We start from the raw sequence: 27,685 nt of genomic DNA, 5'->3' as shown, positions 1-27,685 counted from the left end.
TGGCAGCTTCTCAAAAATGTTCCATAGGAAAACTGCTGTACAGAGTAGACTTAATGGCAGACAGAAAATAACGTTACCAAATATTGAGTATCCCACCTTCTTCCACACCTTCTTCTGCTACAGTCTTTCCCATCCATCTGGCCTCTGCTGACAACGCATTTTACCATTTTCACTGCTGGATAAATCTGCTTCTGACAACATGCATGCACCTAAATCTGTATCCTATCCAGTGTGTGTGCTATTAATGGTGGGTGCAGACTTTTAAAAGCCAAGGTTGAAATCCTACATCTCCAAGAGTAAATCTGAGTAGCAGAAGGAAGATTCTGCTGTGTGGATGTCTAAACCATTATTGAGTGCTGGCTAGGAACTCTGGGAGGTGTGGTCTAGCTATCTGGGATACAGCCAGTCAGGGCTCTACCTTACCCCTTATTTACATAAATACTCAGTGCTAATAAAATATTTTCAGCAAGCAGAATAAATGTCTATATTCCTACGAAAAAGATACAGATAGTAAACATTGGGCCACCCCTCCTTACTCATTTATCATGGGTCTGGGAGCTATGTGTTCTGCCCACAGAAGAATTGGAGGTTTCAGATGACATTCCATTCTTAAATGAAAGCAAATGATCCCATCAGAAAATGCCTTATCTGCAATGTTACTCAACCAACAAGAATTACAGATGGCAGATAGATTACTTCCACAAGTAAGCCATAAATTTGAAGGAGGGGTGTACACATGGGGTTCTCCTGTGATGTTTGGCAACAAAATGCTCAAATTAGTCAATGCCGTTGTATCAAGTTTAATAGCATTGGCACTGAAAATCACTACATTTTATCAGCAAAGAAAATAGTGTGTGTCTTATAATGCAACACTATGTATGTTTATGCAAGAAATATGTCCCATTGTGTTTGATGGACTTTATTCCATCATATTTCAGTTTTCATTGAAAATGCTAAACATATTGTATGCATTAGCTTGTAAAAAAAAGTTTGTGCTTTGCTTCAAGACTCTGTAGAGTCTTAACGGATTGAACAACAAAATCTCTGCTGAAAATCCTACAGATGTTATGTAGATGACGGCATTGTTGTTCTCAATATGATTATGTAAGTCTCTTTGGGAATGTTTTCTGCATTGAAGGGTGGGGTATAATTTAATCAAATAAATGCAACATTTAAGTATACAGAGAAGACATCATACATGTGCAATGGGAACATCTGTTTGTTCAGGGATTAATAAAACTACGGGTGGGGGGGGCAAATAGCAGAGAGTGGGCTACTGATGGGTCTAGACAAATGGTTTCTCAGGATAAGGTGAGTGTGCATGTGTGTCAGAGAAAGAAAGAGTAAGAGAGAAGACAAAAATTAACCATGTAATTCTATCCTGACTATTTAGACATAAGTCCTACTACATTTAGTATCTAGTTGAGTATGCAATGGGCTGCAGCCTTCCAGAATGCAAGCTGGTGTATCCCAACTCTGACCTTACTCTTAGCCTATCTACTATTAGTATTAGACATATGGTGCCTAGAATACAAAACAGTGACAATAACCTCTGTCATATAACCACTGAAATCACTGAACCACTGTATCTTGAAGGGCCAGGTTGGAGACAGATAAACATGGGGAAGGTGTACGTGGTCACTAAGAATTGAAGACTTGATGGCACATAAATAAAATCAAATTAAATCAAGTCAAAAAGAGTGCTGATAGTTCACATGCAAGGCATCCTCAAGAGCTTGCTGCTTTGGTCAGAAGGACAAAACCCCACAAGCTCTACATCTTTTGAATGAGCATGTGACATCATGATGCACATTCAAAGGGGCAAAGCTTGTCTTGCAGTGCCACACTGCAGTGACATTGCTCCCCTTATCTCACCACAGATGCTGTTGCTCATGTAAGATGTTTTGAATTTGAAACCCATAATAGAAATGATAAGCATATGGAAATTAGCAATAACTCTGCAGAATCATAGTCTAGCCTGCTGTTGCTTTTCCATAATATAGAACAAAAAAAATAATGGCCTAGAAGTGTGTCCCACATTGCCTGAGTATATTGCAAAGCCCATAGTTTGCTTAAACATGGTATGTTAAATGAGTTGGATGGATATAACAAGATACTAAGTGACTCTTGGGTATTCTCACATTCCCACAAAGGACAACTTCATGGGAAAATACAAACACAGCAGCAGTGCTAAATTGGCACAAATGCCACAGTTGCTCACTGCTTCTCTTTCAATTTGCAGTGACACAGTTCAAATGACAAAACTTCCATTTTGTTACCTGCCATGCTGGAAGTCTCTTGGGCTTTCAGGGGAGGGGGCATCTTCCTACTGCAGATGTTGGCTCATCCTGCTGACTTCTGCCTGAACCTGGGGCTCTCCAGTAGATTTTATAGGCAACTTTATCAACTAATTTTATTTTAATTATTCTTGTTAGTTTCTAACCAGGTTCACCATTTCTGTAAAACAAGCAAACCCTGACATCTACCCCAGGGGGTCATGTGAGCATTACACTCTCTCTTTCTGCCACACCTGCACACATCCAAGCTCTCTGCTGCAGCTTACAGCCATGGTTGCAGTATTGGGGAGAACATCTGGCTTGGAAACTATGGTATCATCAGAACTTGGCAATCTATATGGAGGCAAAATGTGGCAATCTATATGGAGGCAAAATGGCATCCTGATGGCCAGGAAGCTCTACTTTCTACCACCATCTGAACGATGATTTTGTAGTTTTTCTGCTGATTGGCTGGAGGGGGCTGAGATTTGCTCTTGGTGTTCCCCACCTGATTTCAGCACTCCTTTGTCTGTAGGAATGAGGATGATCATATTGTCAGCTTAAATCACCTTGGTGGGATTGGAAAGTGGAAACAATGTGGTATGGAAGTGCCCTTGGCTGTAAAACAAATCACAATGGCACTGCCACATAGCAAATATTTGAGTTTCCTGTAACTTTTCACTAGGATCAGTAACAACAGAAAGTGGACCAGAGGAATAAATGTGGCTGATGTTATAGCCCTAGTATCTATATTCAATCACAGTAACCTTCCCCAACCTGGTGACTTCAAAAGCTGCCCAAATTTCCACCTAACATGGCCATTGTGCATGCTAATTAAGGTTTTAGCTGTTGAAGCTTGGCACATCTAAAAAAACATCAGGCTGAGGAAGGCTGAAGAGCTTGGTTCACATCATTGTGCCAAGTCAATTTGTCTTAACTGTGGTATGCTAAACAAGCCATTGTGAACTTATTTGTGCATCATACAAAGATATGAAACATGGTTTATAAACAACAGTGCTAGGTCATACAATGCACTAAGTTAAAAGCTAAAAAACTATTCTAAAGCTTATCTTGACAGGTGAACCCAGCCATGTCTTCAGAGGGAAGGTGGCCAGACCCACAATTTATGCCTTACTAGGTGCTGAGATGGTCCTGGGGGCCTCAATATCTTCTGCAGGATCTGCTGGGATGAAGAAAAAAACATGATTTATCTTCCATTTCTGAATAGAAAATCCAGCTATTACTTGGATTGGAATAACTCATCCTTAGAGATGTTTGGTTCAAAATGTCAATTTTATAGCCAAAGACTAGTACAAGATCTTTTATCCATTTAATTTCTTGTCTTCTTTCCAACAGGTTTTCCCCCTCTGGCTGACCACCAAATGCTTCTGCTGAATCCCATTCGGAACTAGTATTCCATGATTTAAGCCTGAGCTTTGCCAAGATCAGCTGCATTATTTGTGTAATGTTTGACCTGGCTGTTCAGAAATGCACAACAACCGTGAATAAAGCTACTTAAAATTAAACATGACACGGACATTTTATTTCTCTACTGCTTATGTGTGTGTGAAAGAGAAGTTTCCAGTCAGTCATTTTATTTCGGTCATGACCAGCAAAACAAATCTTTGAAAAAAAGAGTCACATTGAAGAGGTTTCCAGTTTTCCGCATCTCGCTTCATCACCTGGTCTTCCCACAGCAAAAATCCCATAAATTTATTGCAGCGATGCAGCATGTGCAGGAATAACAATGATGGTTTTAATACTCTTTTAAATAGTAATATTCAGAAGGTGCTGTGTTGGGAATTTTCTGCAGTCTTTGCAGAAAATTTTTGCAGTCTTTGCTTGCGCCCAGGGACTGACTAGAAAACAGAGCTATCCGATGGCACTGCAGAATAAACCCAGTGCAAAATCCATTTCTAGCACGTACCAACTTCTTTCACTTCGTTCTGTGTTTTCAGAATCACTCGTGAGGAAGACACACTATTTGTAGGGGTCTGATATATCCTGGAAGTCAGCCCCATTCCTGCTAAAAATTCAGCAATAAGACTAAACAGAAGAGCTTTTTATAGCAACTTAGTTAGGAGCGCATGTTTTCAGATGCTTACCCTACTAGGGAATTCTACCTGATTTGGCTTCAACTGACTCTATCCAGAGCAACAGCTTAATTATCTCCAGATGTATTACTGTCTTTCAAATCTCTGGATTCCCCCCGTATCAGAGGATCTGACTATGTTTCAACAGATTAAAACAATTTTGGTTTCAGCAGTGGGCATTGTATTTGCAAAAACAAGGAACCAACAATTCTGCCTTTGTTTTTTTTCCTTCCCAGGAAATTTTGGGAAACTCCTCACTCCTGCATCTAAGGTAGTGTTTCTTAATACAGTGCCAGCAACTTTAAGATGTGTGGACTTCAACTCCCAGAATTCCCCATGCCACCTGGGGAATTCTGGGAATTGAAATCCACGCATTTTAAAGTTGCTGAGCTTGAGAAATGCTGATCTAAGGCAATCAAATCTGTATGTCTGTTCTGTCTCCCAACAAGTCTCTCACTTCAAAACCGGCCACATCCATCCCTTCTGGAATTCACTGAGGACATTTTAAAAATTCAAAACTACTGGTGAAACTGACCTAATAAAGGTCACTGTAGTTTTTGGTTCCCACCACCGCCTGCTTTTGTTTTTCAGTGGGCCAGTGAAGCAGATTTTAAAATCCCCAAATGTAAGGAATTTGTAAGATCTTGTGAAGGTGTAAACTGTTGAGATCTAAAAGAAGGCTGAGGTGGAAAGAGGCACACAGACACTCAGATTAATCTCTCATGCTCTAATGGTTGGACTGTCACTAATATTGCCAGGATGGAGAAGTAAAGAAAGTGTGTCAAATTCTCCCTTTGGAAAACACAGTAAGATTGTAAACATAAGCAAAGTGCAAGTCAGATTTTTTTTTTTTTTTGGAAAGGGCCCTCAAACGGTATGAATTGACACAACTGGGGTCAGTAAAAGGTTAACACGTTGTGCAAAGTCAAAATGGTTTCTATTAAACGTGTCTGCAGATTGTGAAAACAAAAGATCCCACAGCCGTGGGATGGCCGTTTAGACTGTCTGGAGAAGAACCACCTTTAGCGTCCCTATATTCTTTACAACATATCAGATACAGCCTCCCCCACCCCCTCGAACTCAAAACAATGCAGTTTCCCCCTTTTCTCATTTTATTTTTCCACAGCTTTGTAAGGCGGGCTGGGTCAACCCACATTTTCTACCCCAACGTTTCCTGAACCCGGCGCTGTCCGACTGACTTGGGGCAATCTCTCAGAGAACGCCAAACCAGTACAGCCAACGAAGCTGTAATTTCCAACCATTTGGAAGTCATCGGGTTTGCGGAAGACTAACCAGAACGCCGCAGGGGCTCACCAGATGATATCCTGTTTGCTTTGAATACTTTAATGGTGCAGAGCAGCATGAAAGATACCAAGCGCATCTTTGCCACTGGGGACTCGTTTCGGAAGCGGCGCAGTCGTAGGCCCGCGAAGGCCCCGCGCACCTGGGGCGCCCGGGCGGCGAGAGTCAGCCTTCCAACAGCCGCTTGTGGAAGGACAGAGCTTAAGCTACGCTAAGGCGTGACTGTTACTCCAGGCAGGCAGGCAGGCAGGCAGGCGACGACGACGCCGTACAACTCTACGGGGCAGGGGCCAGGAGGAATCCCAGCCTGTCGACCGCTCCGTCCCCTCCCTACATTAAAACCAGTGAGCGCGTAATCCGCGACCCACGTGCTTCTATCTCTCTCCCCTCCGCCTCCTTCTCCTGCCTAGACGGCGCCCCCCGCTGCTTGGCTACGCTCCCCTCCCTCCTCCCCCCACAACTCCGCGCCGCACTGGCCCGGCTGTCTCCTTCCAATCCGCAGGATCTGGCCTTTCTCCCGCTCCCCTCCTTCCACCCGATCTCCAGGTCTAGCGCGTCCCCGGGGGCGAAGTGTGGGAAGTACGAGTTTCCGCTCCGATTGTCTGTCCCCGGCAGCCACCCCCGCCTGGCTCTGCAGGCTTCGAGAGCAGCCGCTCCGCACAAACAAGAGCGGGTCGCGGGGAGCCAGAGCCCATCGCGAGGGCGCGGCGGCGGCTGTAGGGGCAGGCGACGGAGCGCTCGGACAGGATCCGGAGCTGCGGAGCCGGGAGCCGTCGGCGCTGCGAGCGGGAAAGAGTGCGGCTGCTGGCCTCTGCAGCGCTCGGAGCTGGGTTCGGAAGCCGCCGCCTAGAAGGAGGGGATGCCGGAGAGACGCCGAGGGAACGGGGGAAGACGCCCGCCGCTCGCCCTAGAGGGATGGAGCCGCCGCCGCTGCTGCTCCCGCTCAGAGTCCTCCTGATGCAGCTGCTGGTCGCCTGCTCCCTCCTAGTTCTGCTCCCGCCGGCGGTGGAGCCCATCTGCCCGGAGCCATGCGACTGCCAGCAGCAGCAGCACGTCCTCTGCACCAACCGGGGACTGCGGTCGGTGCCCAAGGCCGCCGAGCCGCAGGACATCCTCACCTACAGCCTGGGCGGCAATTTCATTGCCAACGTCTCGGCCTTGGACTTCCACCGCTTGGTGGCGCTGCAGCGCCTGGACTTGCAGTACAATCGGATCCGTTCGCTCCACCCGAAAGCCTTCGAACGCCTCGGGCGCCTGGAGGAGCTTTACCTGGGCAACAACCTCCTGGCTTCCTTGGCACCGGGCACCCTCCGCCCCCTGGCCAAGCTGCGGGTCCTCTACATCAACGCCAATGAGATCAGTTACCTAAGCACGGCTTCTTTTGCCGGTCTAGGCAGTCTGGTCAAGCTGCGGCTGGACGGCAACTTGCTGGGCTCGCTGAGCGATGCCACCTTCTCAGGACTGACCAACCTGCTGTATTTGCATCTGGAGGCCAACCACATCCGCTGGCTGAGCCGCAATGCCTTTGCTGGCCTGGGAAAGCTTCGCTTCCTTGACCTGTCTGGCAACCAGCAGAATTTGCTGCGCCACCCAGACACCTTCCGGTCCCTGCGCTTGCTTAGCACCCTCCTCCTCTCTGGGAATGACATGCAACAGCTAGGGAAAGGACTCTTCCAACATCTCTCCAATTTGGCCAGGTTGTCACTGAGTGGGAACCGCCTGACGTGGTTGGCAGTGGAGGCTTTTGCTGGTCTGGGGTCCCTGAAAGAGTTGCATTTGGAAGGGAACCTGCTAAACCAGCTGCCTGCCACCTTATTCCAGCCTCTGCAAAGCCTAGAGGTGTTGGACCTAAGTAACAATCTCCTCGCCGCCCTGCCAGCTGGGACCTTTGGTCCCCTCCATAAGTTGAGGGAGCTCAGTTTGCAGGGAAACGCCCTGGCCTCCCTGTCTGGAGACCTCTTTGCCTCCAACCCAGCACTGTATCGCTTGGAACTGGATGGGAATCCCTGGAGCTGTGATTGCCACCTGCGAGGGCTGAAGCAGTGGCTGGCTTCCTGGCATTCCCAGGGCCGGCTCCTGACCGTGTTTGTGCAGTGCCACCGGCCACCTGCTCTGGCTGGGAAATACCTTGATTACCTAGAGGATGTGCAACTCTTCTCGTTTTCCAATGGCTCCTGTTTGGAAGAGGTGGCTTCTTCTGCGAGCCCTGGAGGCAACGGCAGCTTCAACTTAGGCTTGGGCCAGGAGAAACAAAGCTCCCCGCCTTCTGCTTCAACCGGGTTGCTGCCAGGCTCCTGGAAGATGGTACCAGAGAAGGGAAGTTGGCGTGTCGAGGCAGGTCCAACCACCCCGTTGCCCAGCTTTTTTATCAGTACTAGGTCACCTTCTGTACTTGGCGCTGCTTGGCCTCGGCGAGCAGGGAAACACCACTTGGTCTCCTCGGTGTCTAGTACCCTTCCTCTGGTAACTGATCCATGTGATTTTAACAAGTTGTTTCTGTACAACCTGACAGTGGAAGCCGTCACTGAGAACGCAGTGACAGTGCGCTGGGGGGTCCGCCCGCACCGCAGCCCTCGCTTGCTAGGGCCTGTGCGTTTCAGAGTTCTTTTCGATCGCTTTGGCACGGCCGTCAAGTTCCAGCGCTTTGTTTATCTCCCCGAATGGAACGAGCCAGTAGCTACTTTGCGGGAACTGCGTCCGGATACCCCATATCTGGTCTGTGTGGAGGGAGTGATGGGGGGCCGGGTCTGCCCAGTGGCACCACGGGACCATTGTGCAGGGCTGGTCACTTTGCCTGAAGAGGGCGTGGGGGGAGCAGCTGCTGCGATGGCTGGAGGGACCCAAAGCTTGGATCAGCAGCTGCTCACCCTTGTGCTGCTGGCGGTCAACGCACTGCTGCTCTTCCTGGCCTTGGCAGCCTGGGCCTCCCGCCTGGTGCGGAAGAAGATCCTGGGGTGCCGTCGGAGAAAGGCGGCCTCACCGGTCCACGTTAGGCAGATGTATTCCACCCGCCGGCCCCTCCGGTCCATGGGTACAGGTGTTTCCACCGACTTTTCCGGCTTCCAGTCCCACCGTACACCCCGTAGTGCTGTTTGTGCCTTGCGTGAGGCTGACCTCATCGAGTTCCCTTGTGAACGCTTCATGGATAGTAGTGCTGGAGGGAACAGCAGTGCCCGACGTGGAGAAGACCATCTGTTGCAACGGTTTGCAGACTAGAAATGGGGTCTACATTAACCTGCCAGTATGTTATCATGAAGTGCCTGCTGGCATTATGATTTAGTGAAGTCTGTGGTAATAGCAGCCTCTGCAAAGGTGGCCCCCTGGGTATTGCAAAGCTACAACCCCCAGCAGCCTTAGTTAGCATGGCCAATGGTGAGGGTGCTGGGAGTTACAGTTCAGCAACGGCTAGAGGGCCCCCTGTTCCTATCTCAGTTTTAGATCTGCCAATGTACAAAAAAAGATGGCTGATTAAAAATGGTGGAACTCCTAGAGTGGGATGTGCTAAAAAATGAAGGTAGCAAGAAAGGCTTTCCTGAATTTACTGATGGCCATTTTTACTTAGACGATTTGCGATCTTCTTTGGGATCAAATCTATGATTGTTTAAAAGCTAGTTACAGTGGGAGTCTACCATGTTCTCTCTCAAACTGCCATTATTGTGGCTGAGTGGGCATTGATCTCTGTTTGTGAATTAGATAGATCCTGATGGGAAAACAGGTTTCAGTTGTCCAATCATTAGTTGCCACATGAAAACAGCATCTCTAACAATCCCTAACCTGTGGATGTAACTCTAGCTACCCAGTATTGTTCTTGGATAAGAAATTAACTAAGATAACTGGAGTGAAACAAACAAGGGTACAAAAAAAGTTTTATATAAATGTTTGCACTGGACAGATTTTTGTGCATTTCAGGTTACTTCAGATTCTGCCTTTTGCACCATTTAAGTCACCGTTTACATCTCGTGTAAGCAAGATCAAGCCTGAGGATTTTATTTTCAATGTTACTTGGCCTGCAAAAACCTGTGCAACCACAAGATGGCAGTGAAGAGATACAGACAGATGTACCTCTTTGCTGTCATTTCATAGTTATCTGCATTTATGGAGCCCAGATACGGTAGCTTTACCAATTGGATGGTGCAAAAACCTGTTTTCTACTTCAATACATCCTAGAGAAGCAGTGATGTAATTTCCTCCAGACACAGAAAGCTGTATACACATGTGGAGCCTGACGGTTGAGCCTTTTGCCTGCCACTGCTGCTACTCACAGGGTTAGTTCTGAGTATGCATTGCAAACTTTGAGAGCAATGGAAGAGGGATCAGTAAAATTATTATTGTTTCTGAATGAAATGCCACTCAAAGAAGGAGCTGTTTAGTGTCACTCCCTTGATGGACAGCTGAGACTCTACTGGGTTTAACTCAAACTTTTAGAATTAAACTTTTGGTCGATGCCTGTTATGAAGGCAGTTAACCTCAGTTATGTTTCCTAAACTGAGTTCACTCTTCTCTAAGAGTCTGTATTTAGGATGAGCCAGATTTGCTACTTGCTTGTCAAAAAAATGTGAACCCCAATTACTACTATGATGCAGGGAATATTCTTGAATTTCTACTATTAGACACTGACTTTTAATTCTCATCAGCTCTTTCAAGTCATAGTTTTTGATTAAAAATATTTTTTTCTAGAGGGGCCTTGAAAAAATGTTTAACTTGTAAGTGAGCTGAAGAAGCAAGAATGGTGCTTTTTTATACTGACCAGGGCTTTCTTTTATTAGACGAATGTAAGAAGTTTTAATGTATGTTTATATAACATGTGCAGAAAATAAATAAAGAAATAGAAAAGATGAAGGAAGGAAGGCAGGAAGAAAGAAATGTCAATTTTGCAAAATTCAATTGCTGACTCTGTTAGGGAGAAGAATCCTAATCCAGTTTGTTACAATTTGTTTAGAATTATTTTTTACAGTGGTCTTGAATAAATACTTTTTGGTACTTCTACAGCTTTGCCCGTTTTTTTAAACTTGTTATTCATAAATGACTCTGGACAGAGATTTAGGACCTTTCAGCTAAACTGGAGCAAGTGGATTCCTTCACTGTCTCTCCTATGATCATCGTCCAGCATTTATCCCCCCCTTCCAGATGTTACATAGCGAGCCACTGAATCCTTCTAAATTTGCAGGGGCTTGCTGTGGGAATGAGAAGAATCCCCTTACAGAAGATACTTCTATCCCATTCGGGGGATTCCCCCTTCCTCCTCTTTCCCCCTGCACCTCAGCCCCATTCAGCAGAAGTCCTTGGCCTGGTGAACGCCTATTTGGCATGCTAAACATAACTATTAGAGTTCAGTTTAAAGTGGAAACAAGATAGATATTCAATAATACCTTATTGTCAAGTTTATTTCTAATTTAATTCTTAATTTAAAGAAGTGCAAGGAATTGAGTTGCATTTCTTTATGAAATTGATGCCTTGCAGTGTGCAATATTCTTCCAAGACAAGATATACTATATTTATTTATTAATCAAATGTATATGCTGCCCGACTCCTAACAATTCTGAAACCCATTTAAAACAGTCTGATAGTTTGATAAGAATAACAGTTTGATAAGATTAAACATTTAAAGCTAGATGAGCCCAAGCATGAAAATAGGATCCATTTCAGCCTATCACAGAATCCAAAATGATCTCTAAAATTACTCTTAATGGGCGCTCTCACAAATGGGCTAAAAGACAAAAGCTAAAATTCTAAATATTGGGAAATTGTAGTCCCATGTGACTCTAAAAATACACTTGAATCTTATTTAAATTGATGATGCTGTTAATTTAGGGAACATTTCAGGTCTTGTTTCAGTGCAGAGATGTAGAGATTTGTTCTGAAAATATGTATTCCAGGGAAGAGGTGGGCAGGAATTAGACTGAGATTATTCTCTACATTTGGAATGTTGTGACTCCTAATTGGGATTTCAGATTTCCAGTTGTTAAATAAGAGAATCACAAAAGGCTCCCCAGCTTCAAAATCAGATTGCTGAAATTAAAGAGCATGAAAAAACTGGAGTGAAGGGAATATCGAAAAACCGTAAGTTGATACTAAAACACATTTATGCTCAGAGATACCCTGAGTAGCTGTTAAGCCTCTCTTTTGCACATGATTCCCATTGACGGGTTTTGAAGTTCTAAAAAAAAGTAGATAACGGAAGTCTGAAACTTGCTCACGCCGTCCTGTTCTAGTAAATATCAGCTTTGCCTTTGTGGTAATTAGATCATCTGATGTTAGTGCAACAGGATTTGCAAAATGCCATGTGAGATAATGCTTGCTAGTCTCAAGCTCATGCACTCTTGCAGAGAAACACCTCTGCTCCTTAAAGGTTTTCATTTAGGAATTAGAGCTTTACAAACAAGAGATGCTCGCTCTCCCCATTTTCACCCTCATCTGGCTATTTTGCAACTACTGTATGAATAATATATTTTTAATGGTCTGAAAATAAAGTAATCCCTTGCCTTGATCCTTCACGCTGGTTCTTCATCCAGGCCTTTGGCAAGCAACAGTGAGACCCCTTGCTTCATCACGCTTGCTGTCTTTTATCTTTATTTTTATGATTTGATTTTATTCTAATTTCTTTGCCTGATTGTTGTGATCTGCCCAGAGTCATTGAGAATTGGGCAGCATACAATTTTAATAAATTATTACTATTACTACTACTGAAATAGTGCCTGCCATCAATGATGAGGATGGGGAGTAGAAGGAATGTCAGCACAGCAAGACGCAGCTCTCACAGATATGGTCAAAGTCCTTGCCTCCCTTCCATGAACATAGTTCTGAACCTGAGCCCACCACAGAGGCATGTTGCATGCAAAATTCCATTCCTTCATTGTAATGTGGGAATCAAACCTTGGGAAGTACAGGTAGATCTCATTTAACAACTGCCCTGTTTAACAACCATTTAAAGTTATGATGGTGCTGAAAAAGTAACTTTATGACCAGTCCTTGCATTATGTGATCGCCATCTGCAAGCTTCACAGCCAGCATCTGACAAGCAGAGTCAATGGAGAAGTTGACAATAAAATTGCAAGTTGCAGTCATGTGATGTCTTGCTTAATTGCCTCGTTACTTAGCGATGGAGTTGCCAGTCCCAATTGTGGTCATTAAGTGAGGACAACCTGTATAGCCATAAATTTAACTGTACTTCTGGGAGGCAATATGCATAAGGCCCAAATTAATAGCTTTGGTTATCTAATGCTAAAGTTTAAACACTGAGTATGGATAAGTATGACTTTATCCAATCTTCCATTATTCATAGCACCCATTTTTAAGAGAAAGGTGATAGCTGTTTGCAGAAGCCAAGACTCCCCAAGAATTCCAGTAGTGTAAAATACTATAGAGGGGAAAAAAAATAGAAGGGGATTAAAAATAAATCAAGCAATATCATAAAGATTGAACACATTCAGTGTAGGACAGGCAATAATTGAAAACTTGGCCTGGAAGTGGGAATAGTCTATTTTTTTTTTAAAGAACATTGTTAGAATTCTGAAGCATTCTGTAGTCAGGATGATTAATGTGAATTAGTAACCTCAAAATCTTTTATACTCACTGTTCTGCTGTATTAAAAATTAAATGGGAAGGTGCCATTTAAATATGTAGTTATGGCTGCCTGGAGGGAAACTAATTCATGTTACTGTTAAGAGTATTTCTTTAAAATTAATAGTTCAATTTGCTTATGTTCATATTTTTCATCTCTGCAACTTCATTAGTGCATATAGTTGACAAACAAAAACAATTATAATTGGAGCTGCACCAAATATGGTCTCTTCAATGTGTCTGTGAGTGTGTTTGTGTGTACACATATGTATTTGTGCATGCACAAATTGGAGAAAAAAAATCATTCATGCTCCTTGTTGCTTTTTGGTTCCTTCCTATGCGGAAGACAGCAGAGTAAGGGCAGGAAACATGATTTCCCAGCTGCCTTCACCCCGAGGCCACCTGATGACCTATGTAGTGGTGTTTCCTGCCCTCACTCTGGCATCCTCTGGGTAGGAAAGAACTATGAGGCTCAGAAAACTCAAGGCCACAAAGTAGGAAGGAGTATGACTATTGCAGCCATCAGAAGAAATGCAAACAACCAGTGGAAGAATTCTCTTAATTGCACACTCTGTGGGGAGGAGGAGAGAGGATTCCTCCTCCCAAAATAGCCACACACTTTCAAGAAAAAGGGGATCTGTTAACCACTTTTAGCTTGGGTTTATACATATTTTAGAAAGGAAAATGAAACAAAAAGACCCCCATGTAGGAACCTTTCAGGGGAAAAATAGTGAAGATGATCTCATACTCAAATTGTCACACGTATCCCATGAGGACCATTCCAGTAACTTGAGGGCTGCAACACTGAAGTCTTGTCATATATTGATGCAACCATCTCTAATTAGCACAATGGAAAGATTCAGATCTCCACTCAAACTCAGAATTCACTGGATGACCTTGGGCCAGTTAAGTCTCACAACCATACCTATCTCACAGGTATGGTTGTGGGACTTAAGATGAGGAATGTTACAATATAAGCTGGCTTGAGTTCTCAAAGGCAAGGAGGCATCTTTGTGTGTTTGTATATGTATAACATTATTGTTGTTGTTATTATTATTATTATTATTATTATTATTATTATTATTGACATGGCAATACATTACATACAATAATTTATACATTAAATAATCTTGTATCAAGCCAGTTACATTTTCCATACATCCTAGTGGGAATTCATTTTATCATTTGTAAAAGAAAATCCTGCCAATTCAAATAAAATAATAATTCCCAAATCATCTTTTAAGCATGTGAATCTTACCAGATCCTTCTCAAGCAAAGCAATCAACCAAATCTTTATCAAACTATTTTTCAAGAGAAAGATTGAAAAATATTAGGGGTCAATGGTCAACTGAAAGCAGGTAAACAATATGTTTCTTGCTTCACAATGTTTTAATTCCTTCCATCAAATATACGTAATAAACCTAAATTTGGTGAGAATTCAGTCTTATGGCTATTGCTATCATTTTGTTAAAAATCTCACTCCAAAATTTGAGACTTTATTTCATTCCCACCAAAGATGGGGGAAAAAGTTCCTTTTGATTTACAACCCCTTCAGCACCTTGTAGAGTAATTATGTGTTATACGTGAGATTCTTATAGGGGTTAACTGCCAGTGAAGTAAGATTTTAAGATATAATTCTTGTATTGAAGTAGATAAACATTTCCCAGATTTCCACAAAGGTGCCATATTGCATTATCCACTTACTTTGTTTAAATCAGACTCCCAAACTTGTTTCAGGCCTGGTGTAGAGTTATCTAGATTTAATTCCCACAAGTTTGAGTAATATCTGATATTATACCTTCTTTAGTCTCTGACTGTAAATAAAATGAAAAAGACATTACAGCTTTAAGTTGTACACAATAATTATTCATTTCTAAAAATTGGGCAGGGATAATGAACGAGTTCCTTCATACCTAAGTTCCCATCAAATGCTCTAGGCCATGTATTCTTGGTTCTTTTATTAAGCTCAGAAGCAGGGTGGAGAAATTGATTGATGACTGTTTTATTAGATGGGCTGGCAACTGTTGTACACAAATGTGTGATTTCATTTGCTGTGGATAAATGTTCAACACTGGGGAGTTTTCTGGCTTCTGGTGGAGTTCGTTCCATTCCTGCATCTTGCTTACTTGCTGTTGCCAGAAACAGTCTGCCGGCCTCTCTGATTCATAAGGTTGCACTTCTCATGGAGCAAATTCTTGGCTGCTAAGACAAGAGCACATGACGTGGGCCTTCAGAAATGTTTCCCCAGACATAGATGAGCCCAAGTTTTTCTGAACAACCACTTACCCTCTCTGGTAAACAAACAAGTGAATTGCGCTATTCTGGAGAAGACACAGCTGTAGCTTTGAGTGAGTGTTTATCGGTTATTTATTAAGCAAACTAAGACTAACTCAGGAAAAGAGCCAACCTAGTTACACAGATACTTAAGCCAATTAAACAGTAATTTTTTAGGTAGCCATTATACCATATACAAACAAAGCATACTATATACAAATTGGACCAAATTCATACCGGATACAGTATCCAACTGTACCTTCCAGATTGATTTCCTGAAGTTTATTAATTTATTGATATATTAGAGTTCTGCTGTTCCACCTGCTGCTCAAGATGGCATACCTAGCTCTCAGTGGCCCACTTTTTCCATAACAACCAACCTGTGGTTGGGAGAATGGGTCTAAAAGCCATTTCTAGTCCAACGCCTTAACCATTCAACTGCCTTAGCTGTGCCTATCACTTAGGGATCCTTGGGCAAAGCCACCATGTTTTCTGTCTTGAACATAATTCCTGTGGTGCCCTAAAGCATACGGCCTCCTTCTATTGCTGCTGAATGGAAGTTATGCTATGGCTTGCCAGACAGTCTTTTGGGCTAAGGACCTTCTTAATTGCCACTCATAGGATTGTACATTGAAACAGAGATAGTTGCTTTAGAAAAGCTTCTGTTTGGTTGGTATCATAAGAGCAAGAAACAGGCTGGTCAGAGGTGTCTGCAGAGTGTGGTCAAAAAAGTGAAGTTGGTGGCCACAACTTGCATAAAAAACAGGTGAAGCTTCAATCTTACAATCGCAGCCACTCTTAACTTTTTTTCACCACATTCTGCACACACCCCTGAAACTGGTTAAACTCCTAGCCATCTATCCCGGCGAACTTGAGGCTATAGGCTTGAATAAAGTCCAATAAAACCAGACTGAAGTCTTTGGAGAAGAGTCCATCATAGTCCTCCAACAACTTATTATCAGAACTCTTCTTACTTACTTTTTTACTTACTTACTTCTATTTACTTGCAGTTATAAAAAGGGCTTCTCTGATGTTGAATATACACCACCTAAGTAAGAAATTTTAGGCTGCAGTCCACTGCATAGTTTCCCAGGACTTAAGTCCCTCTGGACAGAGGGGGGCTTGCTTAAGAGTAAATATGTATAGAATTCAGTTGCATGTGTTTGGATTACAAATTGCATTATAGTGGACTTTATTTCGTCATGCTGTATTGGTGTTTGTTTAATTTCTGACCTTTTTAACAAGGGCAAGGAGTGGACAAAGATCACTACTCTGGATTCAAAGGACATTGAATACATAAATAAACTCAGTAAAGACTGGAATTTAAGATTCCTAAATATTCATGTAAGGTTCCAGTATTAGGATTGGCTGCAATCCAGATGGATGACAAAGGGCCCAGAAAGAGGTTGTCCTGTGGAAACTGTGCTAGGGCTAGGGTAGCCTGTGGAAGTTCAGTTATTATACTGATCTTCTAAGGAAGACACATAAGAACATCTAAAATAGCTTTGTGATGGCAAAGCACTATACTTGTTAAAAACAGGTATGATTGATCCAGTATGATCCATGATTCTACCTGAATTTTCCCCATGTACATTGGACTACAACCCCTATAATTCCAAGCCAGTCTACTCTTCCAAATTAAGCATCCACCAGATGTGTCAAACTGTAGCTCCTATCATTTCCAGCCACCAACAGACATACTGGTCAGGATTTGTGGGTGTTATCCAGTACAAGGTGGGGGAGCACCTGTCTGGGGAAGGTTAGATTAAGCAAATCAATTCTTAGTATCATTCTTGTGTCACAGAAGATATGGCCTTATTACTATTTAGGACAATATGAATCAATTAGTCTCTGGAAATGTTCCATTTCATGCTCAGCTATGCTTATTGTATCTCAGCTATAGCATATGAAAAACAAGGTTAACCAAAGGAAACATCTGTTCTCTGTCCCTGCAAATGAACTTTTGTACTGTCAAGAATTTTGAACTGCTGATTTTTGTGTGCTGGGCTAGAAGTGATCTTGGAGGTAGGGCTGAGATCCACAAAATGGGAATACAGCTGATGATAATATTCCATCAACCTGAGTTCCAGTTTTCCCTCTGGGAAACAATAGCTTTGTTTGGATTCCAGAAGCCAAGAGCTTATTAAGCAAAGCCAGCTTGAGAGGGAAGGCAAGTGTTAGTAAAGGGAAGAATGCACATGAAACCTAAATCTGCAACTTTTATGGAACAGTATAGTTATTCCATTCTCTTTGTGATATTTCTGCTGAGGAAATAAAATTGAATGGGAGGAGAACTTCTACTTCAGCCTTTCCAAACATGATGTCTGTAGATGGCACCACATTCTTTATGGATATCTGCTTCCTTCTATGATATAAGTGGTGCTGTCTATCTCATTCTCTCTATTTGAATCAAAGGAGAAAAACACTTTATTGTTTTTAAGGATGACACAATTATCAATATCTTCTCCCTATTTGCTCTTTCTGCAGCTCACAGCAAACTATGTGGCTCTTCATATTCCTCCTTAGTCAAATGGAAAGGGAAGTACAGTAGGTTGAGGAGTTACATCCATATATTGTCAAACAGAACCACTTTCCTGGTTTTAAAATATGAGCAAGATAAATTTGCTCAGCCACTTTACCCAAATTTTTGGGACAGTGTCCAGCTCTCCTGATATATTTCTATTGCTTGTCATCTTTTATTTGTCCCCTGGCTTCCCTCCAGCCCTGTTTCCACTTGGCTTTAGAAGATAATTGGATTCTAGCTACCAAACAGCCAAGCCAGCTTATTAAGGCAGGCTTTGAAAAAGATTGCACTGCATTTCATAAATGTCAAAGCTCTTGTATGTGAATATTCACATATTTCTGAAGCTCTTTCTCATTATGTTCTGCTAAAATGAAAGCCGTAATAGAGTTCTTGCTTTGGCCAGAGGCAAAGATTCCAGTTCTGATGTTGTACTTAAAAACTAGCTAGAGAGGGCACATTTCCCAAGTCTACATAACAAATTAATTAATTAATTAATTGTTTCAGGGCTGTGACCCTAAGAAGCAATGTAGAAGAATCGCTTTGCTGGTAGATTTCAGAATTGCCATCACTGTTTTTCATCTGCTTGAGCTCTAGACATAAGCCAAATGCTGAAGCATCAAGACTTACTTTTATCTTACCACAGTCTCTATACTGTACATTCAGACTTCTGCATCATAAAAGACTCAAAACTCCTTTGGAAGCATCCTTGTCTTTGGCAAAGATCTGTGAATACCACCAGCTCACATCAGGTTAGGTGCTATTTTCCTAGCTTGTTGTTGTTTAGTCGTTAAGTCGTGTCCGACTCTTCCTGACCCCATGAACCATATTGCGCCAGGCCTTCCTGTCCTTCACTGCCTCCCTGAGTTTGCTCAGTTTCATGCTCATTGCTTCAGTGATGCTATCTAACCATCTCATCCTCTGCCGTCCTCTTCTCCTTTTGCCTTCAATCTTTCCCAGCATCAGGGTCACTCAAGTGGATATTCTTGTTCTTTCAGTGCATGCCTGTAGGTGAAAAAGAACTTCTAGCCCACATTCCATTTAATCACTGTAAATGATTCCAGCTTAATATGATATGTACAAGGGTAGCTTTATGCATTTGAAACAAGAAACTGTTGTATATAGTCTTGGTTCAAACAAGACTTGATTGCTGGATTAGTTTTCTGACTTCAGAATATATTGAATCATAAACTAATCAAATGAACAGAAAATCTCATGACAAAACGTAACCTCTGTTACGTTTTGTGAATTCAGGTCTTCATTTTGTACTGGCCTGATCTGGATGTATTATGCAAATTCAGCTGCAGATTCAGAACCATATATATTAATATTGTTTACACCAGTCTTCCTAACTGATACTCTTAAGATATATTGGTCTTCATCTCCCATAACCCACAGCTGGCATGGTCAAAGGGTGGATGTTGTGGGATGTGTTCCAACACATATGTAGGGAACAAAGCTAAAAAAGGCTGTTTTGCACTGTGTGACAAAAGGTCTTCAGATCAATTTTCCCAGACCTTCTTTGAAATGTTAGAATTTGAGCCTAGGACCTTTTGCATTTCCAGCCTGTGCCCTGCTACTGAACTATGAGCTTCCTTCAGCCTCTTCCATTGCATATGCTCAGAATGAAAATAAGGAAGTCAGCCTGAAAAGTCTCTTCGACCACAGTCACTTGAGTAATTTTAATAGTAGTTTGAGAGAGTCCTCAATTTATGTACAGGTCCAGTTTGGATGACAAATCTATATTCAATCCTTTGTATGATTATGTGATGTGTTGATGGATCTATTGATGGTCTGCTGTTTTGAACAACTCTGGGAAGGATTTGTGACACAAACAGACTTTTTCTGCACATGTAGCTGTAGGATCCAAGTCCCCAGTGCCTTTCATATGACTGTTTGCTTCTTTCTGTCTATGGTACCCAGTGTGTATTTAGTTTCACTGAACTTGTCAGTGAATAATGCTCTTCTGTGTGTTAGAGGCCAGAAAGAGGGACAAAAGGTGGGCTCAGGAGAAGCCAAGAGGAAAGAAATCTGCCTTCCCCAACTGTCTTCCAGTAAATTAACCAGCTCAAGCAATCTCACAGTCTACATTTCTGTTTCAATTTTAAACGTCTTGCTACTATGAAAAGTCATGTTCTTGTATATACCATTTGAGGTTAGGTTCATAGTTGCCACTTTAGTGAACTACAGTTTGATGCTGAATTCAAACCAGATGTTTATTTTCTGTGAGGAGGTTTTTTTTCCCCCTCCTGTTGTCTAGGGAGCATTGGGTAGTGGGAAGGGAGAGGAACAGGGATGGGAAGAGAAGCAGAAATGATTATGGAGCAAAGAGATATTTTTGGGGGGTTGGGAGAGAGGAACCATGGAGGTAATGAGAACAAATTGCACAGAATATATTTCTGAAATGCTAAGGCATTACAACCCCAACAATGAAAGGAAAATAACGTAGAGATTGAAAGAGCATGTGTTGCAAACTGCTGAATGGGAAGGAGGCGTATGGGCACAGAACAACTGGATTTCATTAAGCCTACAGAAATTGAATAACTTAATAGCTTGCACATCTCTTCTACTTCACAAGATTCTCTTCAGATAGAGGACATTTTACTCCTTCCTCATACTAATGCTTATATAGTAACACTTAATTTTATTGCAAATGCTATTGTCCTAACATAATTTAGCAGAGATTATTTTACCCACAAGAGAATTTCTATCTCTGGAGGAAAGGAATCCAAAGGAATAGATCACAGCTCCAAACTGATGTGCTCCAGATATTTATTCATTTAAATTTTATAGTCTCCCCAACTCAAAGGATCTGGGCAGATAATAACATGTGAAAATTATAAAAGCAACAACAGAAATAAATCAAAGTGATTTAATCTCCCCCCCCACATAATAAATAAATATCTCCCAAGATAGACACCAATAAAACATAGCTAGGATTGAAATAAATCTGTCTTTAAAGATCTTCTAAAAACCAAACAGAGGGAGCTCTATAGACCTTTATTGATAGAAAGTTCCAAAGTGGATTACCAAATTTTTAATTTTTAATTTATTTATTTATTTAACTTGTCCCCCGCCCATCTCCCCACAATGGGGGACTCTGGGCAGCTTACAACACACTAAAAACATAAATACAATATGCAACTATGCATTTTCATTCATCCTGGACCTAGTTCTGATTGAAAACTATTTCATATCCATGCATTGGGGTAGAAAAGAACAATTTTTACCCTTTTAGAAAAACTAGATATTTTTTTTTCATAGCTGCTATCCAAAATATATATCAAAATTGACAACCTTTCTTAAAATCTTAAAATTAGATTAACTTATTAAAAAAACATTTTTCAGATCAATTGAACTCCTTAGTGTACAGTATTTTTCTAAGTTGGAGCTGCAACAGATTTGAAGTTATGCTAACATACATGATTTGATCTTGCCCTCTGGCTGTTCCATATCGGTTCCATATTCTTAATATTGTAAATAAGGTTTGAAGAAGAGATTTCAGATTTGTAGGTGTGCTGTTATTATATTTCAAAAATTTGGAATTTATTTTGCTGTGAAGAACAGTTGAGCCTGGAATGATGCAAAAAAGATTGTGATGTGTTCTGGGATAAAGAACTGTATGTATGATGACAAAGTTGGTTTGGTGAAATATATACTCAGCCATATCTGGGCAGTAGGGGTGGGGCTCCAAAATCTGCAAGATGGTGCAGTGCAGTGTCATGATCCAAGCCCCATCCCATTTGTATGTGTGAGCATTGCATGCATATGCAAAAGGGACAGGGTTTGGGTCATAATCTGTACACTTTTTCAAACATGCATAATTGTTGTATTTTGAGTTACCATTTTTTTCTTTTTCTTTTTTTATGCATACAGTATGTTTCTTTTTTTCTTTGTTATATTCAAAGCAGTACTTTAAAAGAAAGGATTTAAGAAGTTGGCAACCTGTAACTTTTGTAACCCTCCACAAGCAAGGGGTTCTTACTGTGTGCAGAAGGGATCAGTTACTGCTGTTTCTGATTTTGTAGCATTCTCTAAAATCCAGACATCGGGTCTGCTTATTCTTCTAAGCACAAATGGAAAATAAATGTAGGTCATCAAAATGTAACAATTCCAATCTGGTATTAACTGAAATCCTCCACTGTGGCACCAAATTGCCAGAGAGGGACAAAACACTCATTTTAATAGCAAGCTCTAGTAGTGAGTGGTGACAAGATGCCAAAATGGAGCCATTGAAAAATGAAAAATGAATTAGAGAGAGATTTTTGAGAGATGCAGGAGGAATGTTCAAAATTTTCAGAAATACCAAATATCCAAAGTTAAAAACAGTAACACTGAGAAACAGTCCTTAACCCTAAATTAGTCAGATAGCTAGGGAACATTTCATATCAGCTGAAAAAGAAAAATGAAACATTGGGCAGAGAGATAAAGTGGGCAGGCCTGATAATTTTTAAAATTCAAGAGAAAAAGACAAATGGTTTTGATCAGGAGCACTCTTCTTGCATGGACTTAAGGATGCTCAGAGGATCTGTTGTACCACCATCATGTTAAAATAATTTGCACAGTTTCTCAAATCATTTTCTGAAGGCTTCTGAAAATGTGCTGTGACAAATATCATAGCAAGAAGCAGCTGGGCCTCAAGCTTGTGCCAAGAGAGAGAGAGATTTTTGAAAGACCATGTCAGATTCAAGGATCTTTCTCAGAAGCAATGACTCCTGGGGATTTCTTGTCATAGAGCAGTGTTTCTCAACCTTGGCAACTTTAAGCTGTGTGGACTTCAACTCCCAGAATTCCCTAGCCAGCATGGCTGGCTCGGGAATTTTGGGAGTTGTTGTCCACACAGCTTAAAGTTGCCAAGGTTGAGAAACACTGTCATAGAGAAAAGAGGGGTAATGGGAGAACCAGTCCAACCTGCAGCAGTTCTTTGTTAAATGGGTTGTAGTTTGTTCAGTTGCTTGTGATCATGTCCAGTGGAAGGAAATAAAATAGTCTTTTTGTAGTGGATGTATTGTGCCCTTGGACACAATAATCAGGCCCACAACAAGTAAAGAACAATTTTAATTCTTTTAATACAGCTGTTTGAAGCTCTTTTCACCCAGGCAACTTTCTTTGAAGCCAAGATGCAGACTGCTGTTGATCTGAGGGGACTCAATATCAAAATTCCTAGGAGAGGAGATGGATAATGAATGCTCCAAAGGTTGCAGGTGATCTCTCAGCTTTCTTTTTGCAGGCCTCAGACTACTGAAATCTGGCAGCAGCCTTCATCCAGAAGTGCGATTTCCTAATGATTTTCCAAATGAATACATAGAAGGTGGGTAAGCATTTTGATACACTTAACACACTTTAAAACATTTCTTTAAAATCCCCTTTGTTCTTGAAAACATAAAGGAGCAACAAAGTCTTGGTGGTGACATTGTCACATGATGTCTCTGCCCAGTGAAAAAGAAGAACCGTGAGTCCACCTCCAACTGCGTGATACTGTTAAGGGATATCGACTGGTCCTCTGAAACATGAAGGTGATTTCTGTGAACTTGCTGTGCTGAATGGAGGGTTGAACTCCATGACCCAAAATGGCCTCTTCTAGCTTTATCACTTTGAGAGGTGCGAACTTGTTTTGATAACACAAACTCTATGACTTACACAAATGCTCAAAACTGAATTACTTCTTCACTTACTTTCCAACTTCTGAGAAAATTAAGCATGAAAGTAAAGATTTTCCTGAGGATGAAAAGAAAAGAAAAGGTTTCCTCTGGGTGTCAGTAGCACAGATCCTCTTACATCCACAACTGTTTTGCTTAGCCAGGTATCCTGTGCAAATGCCCAGTTTCCCTCCTGCTACGTTTTTATAAAATGTGGCCTTTTCATTCCTTATAACATCCTCTATTTTCAGTTAAAGACTCCAGGATCCGTGATATTCTTGTTGTGAAATGATAACCGGTGTCTGCGTCCTCTTTGTTTAATCCTAATAGACAAAGGCAAGATCAAAACTCAGGATATTTTGAACAACAACTCCCATCATCCCATCACCTGGCCATGCATATTGGGACTTATGGTCCAAACAATCGGGGGAAACCAGTTTGCCTTCCTCTATTAGACTGGGAACAATGTATATATTAAAACTACAACAATGTCATTTTCTTGGCAGAATATGGAAGTGATTTACCACAGCAGACCTCTGGATGGTTTTTTTTTGACTGCCCAATCTAGCCCACAGTCCTGGGACTTTTTCCTAGTCTCCCATCCAAGCACTAACCAGATCTGATTCTGCTTAGCTTTGGGGGAAGAAAAGGAATGACTAAATTATGCAATCTCTAGTACTACAGGGCTCCAACGAATATTACATTTGAAGTAGAAAATTCTTGTGTTTCTGGATGCCAACATGCTTTGCATCCAGAGAGGCAACCAACCTTTTCCCAGACTTGAACAATGGTTTATTGACTGCCAGGCTGAAATTGAGCATTCAGATTCCCTCCCAGCTGCAGATCTGGTGTGACTGTTGCCAGAGATAACCAGTTCAGCTTCCATAGCAGTTTGCTAATGAGTTATGACTTTTAGATAGTTGAGTCTGTGCAATAAACCTTCAGGGCTCTGGACTTAAAAAGAGTAACTCTCATTATGATGAAATAATTATGTTGCTATGGTATTGGCTTCTAGTAGAGCACAGTTAGACAAACCCAGGTTAAACTTCATAACCTTTTATTTAGAATGGTTTATAGCCCCTGCCTGAGAATAGCAGCCTTTAGTTTTTAGGGCTCAAGATTTTTATCTAAAGAAAGTTGATGCCACCTTGTGGATCTAGGATTTACTGCAGAATCACATTCTGACATTTTCTTAGTGAGGGGCAAACTTCATATTATTATGGGAGATAATGAAGAAACCGGATTCTGTTTCTTACTCAACTTCCTAACTTCTACCCATTTATGTACTGCTTTGAATGGATTCTAAATATATAAGGGGGTTCTTAGCCCTTCTGCCTACAGTAGGACTCCTCTCTTCCCAAAAGAAACAAGCTTTACATTAATCCAAAAACATAAGGGATAGCTGTATGGCATCTGGGAAGGAGTTAAATGAGAATTTTCCCTTTTAAACCAATGGAACTAATATTTAGATATCCTAAGGAGTTTATTAGGAAAAAGGAAATATGACAGAAACAAATGAAGGCAATAAACACACACACACACCATTCCAAATAATATCAGTACAATCAGCCTTCTCCTATTGCACAGGAAGCTCATTCAGCGTAGAGAAGATGGTTGGAGAGGGGTTATTTATGTATTTAATCATTGTATAGCACATGTGTGCAACAGAAACAAACAATAACAAAGTAAAATAACTACACAAAGTTGAAAAACAACAGCCCAATATATAAAACATAAAATGGTGAACGAACAGGAACATCTGGGTCTCCTGCTTGAACATTGTTAGGCGTGTATATGTGTGTGTGTGTGTGTGTGTGTGTGGGGCAACTTCCCCTACACTATTCTCAGCTTTATAAAATGTGTAAGATAACAAAAAAGGAATGCTTTTGGGAGATAGTTATTTTGTTCAATCAAGCAAATGCCTTCACGTCTAAGGTTATGAACATAGCCAGCCTATGGCTGAACCCACCTTCCTAATCACTCTGTGGTTGAATGATAAAGTGTACATTTGTTCATCAGTTGTGGCATAGAAAAAGAATGATAGCAGTGCTGTAATTATAGGACTGAATTATAGGAAGAAACTTTTGGGGTAAAAAAGTTGAATTCAAGCCTCTCAGCACAGAGTCAGTTTACCAGGTGTCTCAAATGGCACTTTTGTGCCATACCAAAACTGGAGGGGGTGTGTGTTCACCCCAGCCAATGATTAAATCCACATCCAAAGTATTTATTCTTTCATTTCTCACCTATGGTCCTTCTCCTGTCTTGGAAGTATGTTTTCACTCCCAACTCACTCCCTGTTCCATACAGCTCTTTAACCAAAGACTTAGATTTACTATTTGGGGTTTTGGGAAAATGGAATTTAAATCAAAGGCTTGAAGTTGGTTGGGAATTCTGATTTCCATTAATTTGAAATGCAGCCTTTTTGAAGTTCAGCAAACACCAAGGCATCTGTTTTTTTAGTAATGAATCCTGGGGGCGGGGAGGGCAGAGAAGGATATCAACACATGCTCTTGTTAACTGGATTCTTTGGCCTAGTATATCGTGACCACAGCCTACATTATCCTATTCTTGCTGACTCAAAGGTAAAAATCCTATGCTCCCTGGAGTTTTTCGCTTGTAAAACATTGTCCAGTTCAAAATGGTTGCCTATGGCTGTTTCCTGCCTTCCATCTTATATTCCATCCTCTCAAGAGAAAAAAAAATGCACATTTAAAATACGTTATTTTTCTATCCTTTTCAAGAAGTTCTCCATCATTACATAATCAGTTTCTCACTGCCTCTTTGAATTTTAATTATGTGGTAATCTAGCCGCTAGAAAGAAGTCAAAGAAAATTCAGTAACGTTTTACATCCCTGCTTCTTTTGTGATTTTCAAATCATCGGCATGACTTGGGAAGTAATACATCACTAGAAAATTCTATACTAGCTGTTGCTTTAATATACTGATACACTGGAAGTTGTAGGAAATTCCTTCTTGGCCTTTCGATAAATTCTTAAGTGCAGTTGCTAATTTCTTTTGAAGTGAGCAGATAACTAAAAGTTGTTCACAGAAAGTATCAGCGAATATCTGTGGTGTTCCCCCATTCCTGAAGTCTCAGGATCCATAACATTTTCACCATTCAACATGCATGTAGTGGTTAAGGCATCAGGCTAGAAACCAGGAGATGGTAAGTTCTAGTCATTCATGCCTCACAACAAGCCACACACCATCTTTCTACTAGTAATGGCATATCTTAAAATGTCCCTATCCATTCCCCCATCTTTACATGTTTTTTCACGTTACATATAAGTTGCAATTGTTTACCCATTTTCCCTATCAAAGATAACTACTTTAGTGTTTGATTCATTAATTTTCAGATCTGTGTTTCTTGCTGTATCATTCAATCTCTCTAACATTCACTGCAAATCATTCAGGTTCTTAGACAACAACATGGCATAACCTGCATTAAAAAGTAAATCCTGAACCAATACACCTCTAACATCTTTTCTTATACACTTATTCATAAGTATATTAAACAACTAAGGGGGCATCACACATTCATGTTATATTTTCTGCTCAGTGAGGATCTATTCACTAAGTGTTCTTTAACATATATTTCTATCATGTAACACTCTTTGCCATTCAACAATTTCAGCTCCATATTGGTACAAAGTATCCTGTATTCCACACCTATTACTGTTATCATAATATGGTGGCAGAGCTGCATCCATAAGGTGAAAGATGGAGGTCTCAGCCCTCCACTCACAGATGTCCTCTGGGTTTTACCCATCCTAGTTGTATCTTCTTGCTTTGGTGTATCTGCTTGACAGCTTGCTGCTGGATATGTCTTGATGGCAGCAATGATCTTCCCTTGACCCTGGGGGTAAGACAGATAGGTCTCCTACTGTCTGTGGCCTTATTGGCAAGTACAGAGGGCAAAAGTTGATAAAAATGAAATGTAACAGCACACAGAAAAAGCAGTGAAAAATCATGTAGTAGAGCTAATTGGAAGTCAGAAATTGTTCCTGAAGTCATTGTTGC

General features: G+C 41.4%; 1 protein-coding gene across 1 annotated transcript; it reads left to right on the top strand.

Annotated features, from left to right (window-relative positions):
- Positions 1-6,130: 6,130 nt before the first annotated feature.
- Positions 6,131-10,617, top strand: TRIL (TLR4 interactor with leucine rich repeats). Its single transcript, XM_088150730.1, has one exon. It carries the CDS (start codon positions 6,587-6,589, stop codon positions 8,885-8,887), a length of 2,301 nt encoding a protein of 766 aa, XP_088006856.1. The 5' UTR covers positions 6,131-6,586; the 3' UTR covers positions 8,888-10,617.
- The last annotated feature ends 17,068 nt before the right edge of the window (positions 10,618-27,685 follow it).

The sequence above is a fragment of the Python bivittatus genome, unplaced genomic scaffold (genome assembly GCF_059951505.1).
Source record: "Python bivittatus isolate LINGU-HERP-01145 unplaced genomic scaffold, Pbiv_v1 ctg000610_np1212, whole genome shotgun sequence".
Lineage (NCBI taxonomy): Eukaryota > Metazoa > Chordata > Lepidosauria > Squamata > Pythonidae > Python > Python bivittatus.
Note: the sequence above shows the minus strand (reverse complement) of the source record. Positions and strands in the feature narration are given on the sequence as shown.

Bases quoted from the DNA above. Each gene is read 5' to 3' on its own strand.
- TRIL (XM_088150730.1), top strand. From the start codon at position 6,587: ATGGAGCCGCCGCCGCTGCTGCTCCCGCTCAGAGTCCTCCTGATGCAG.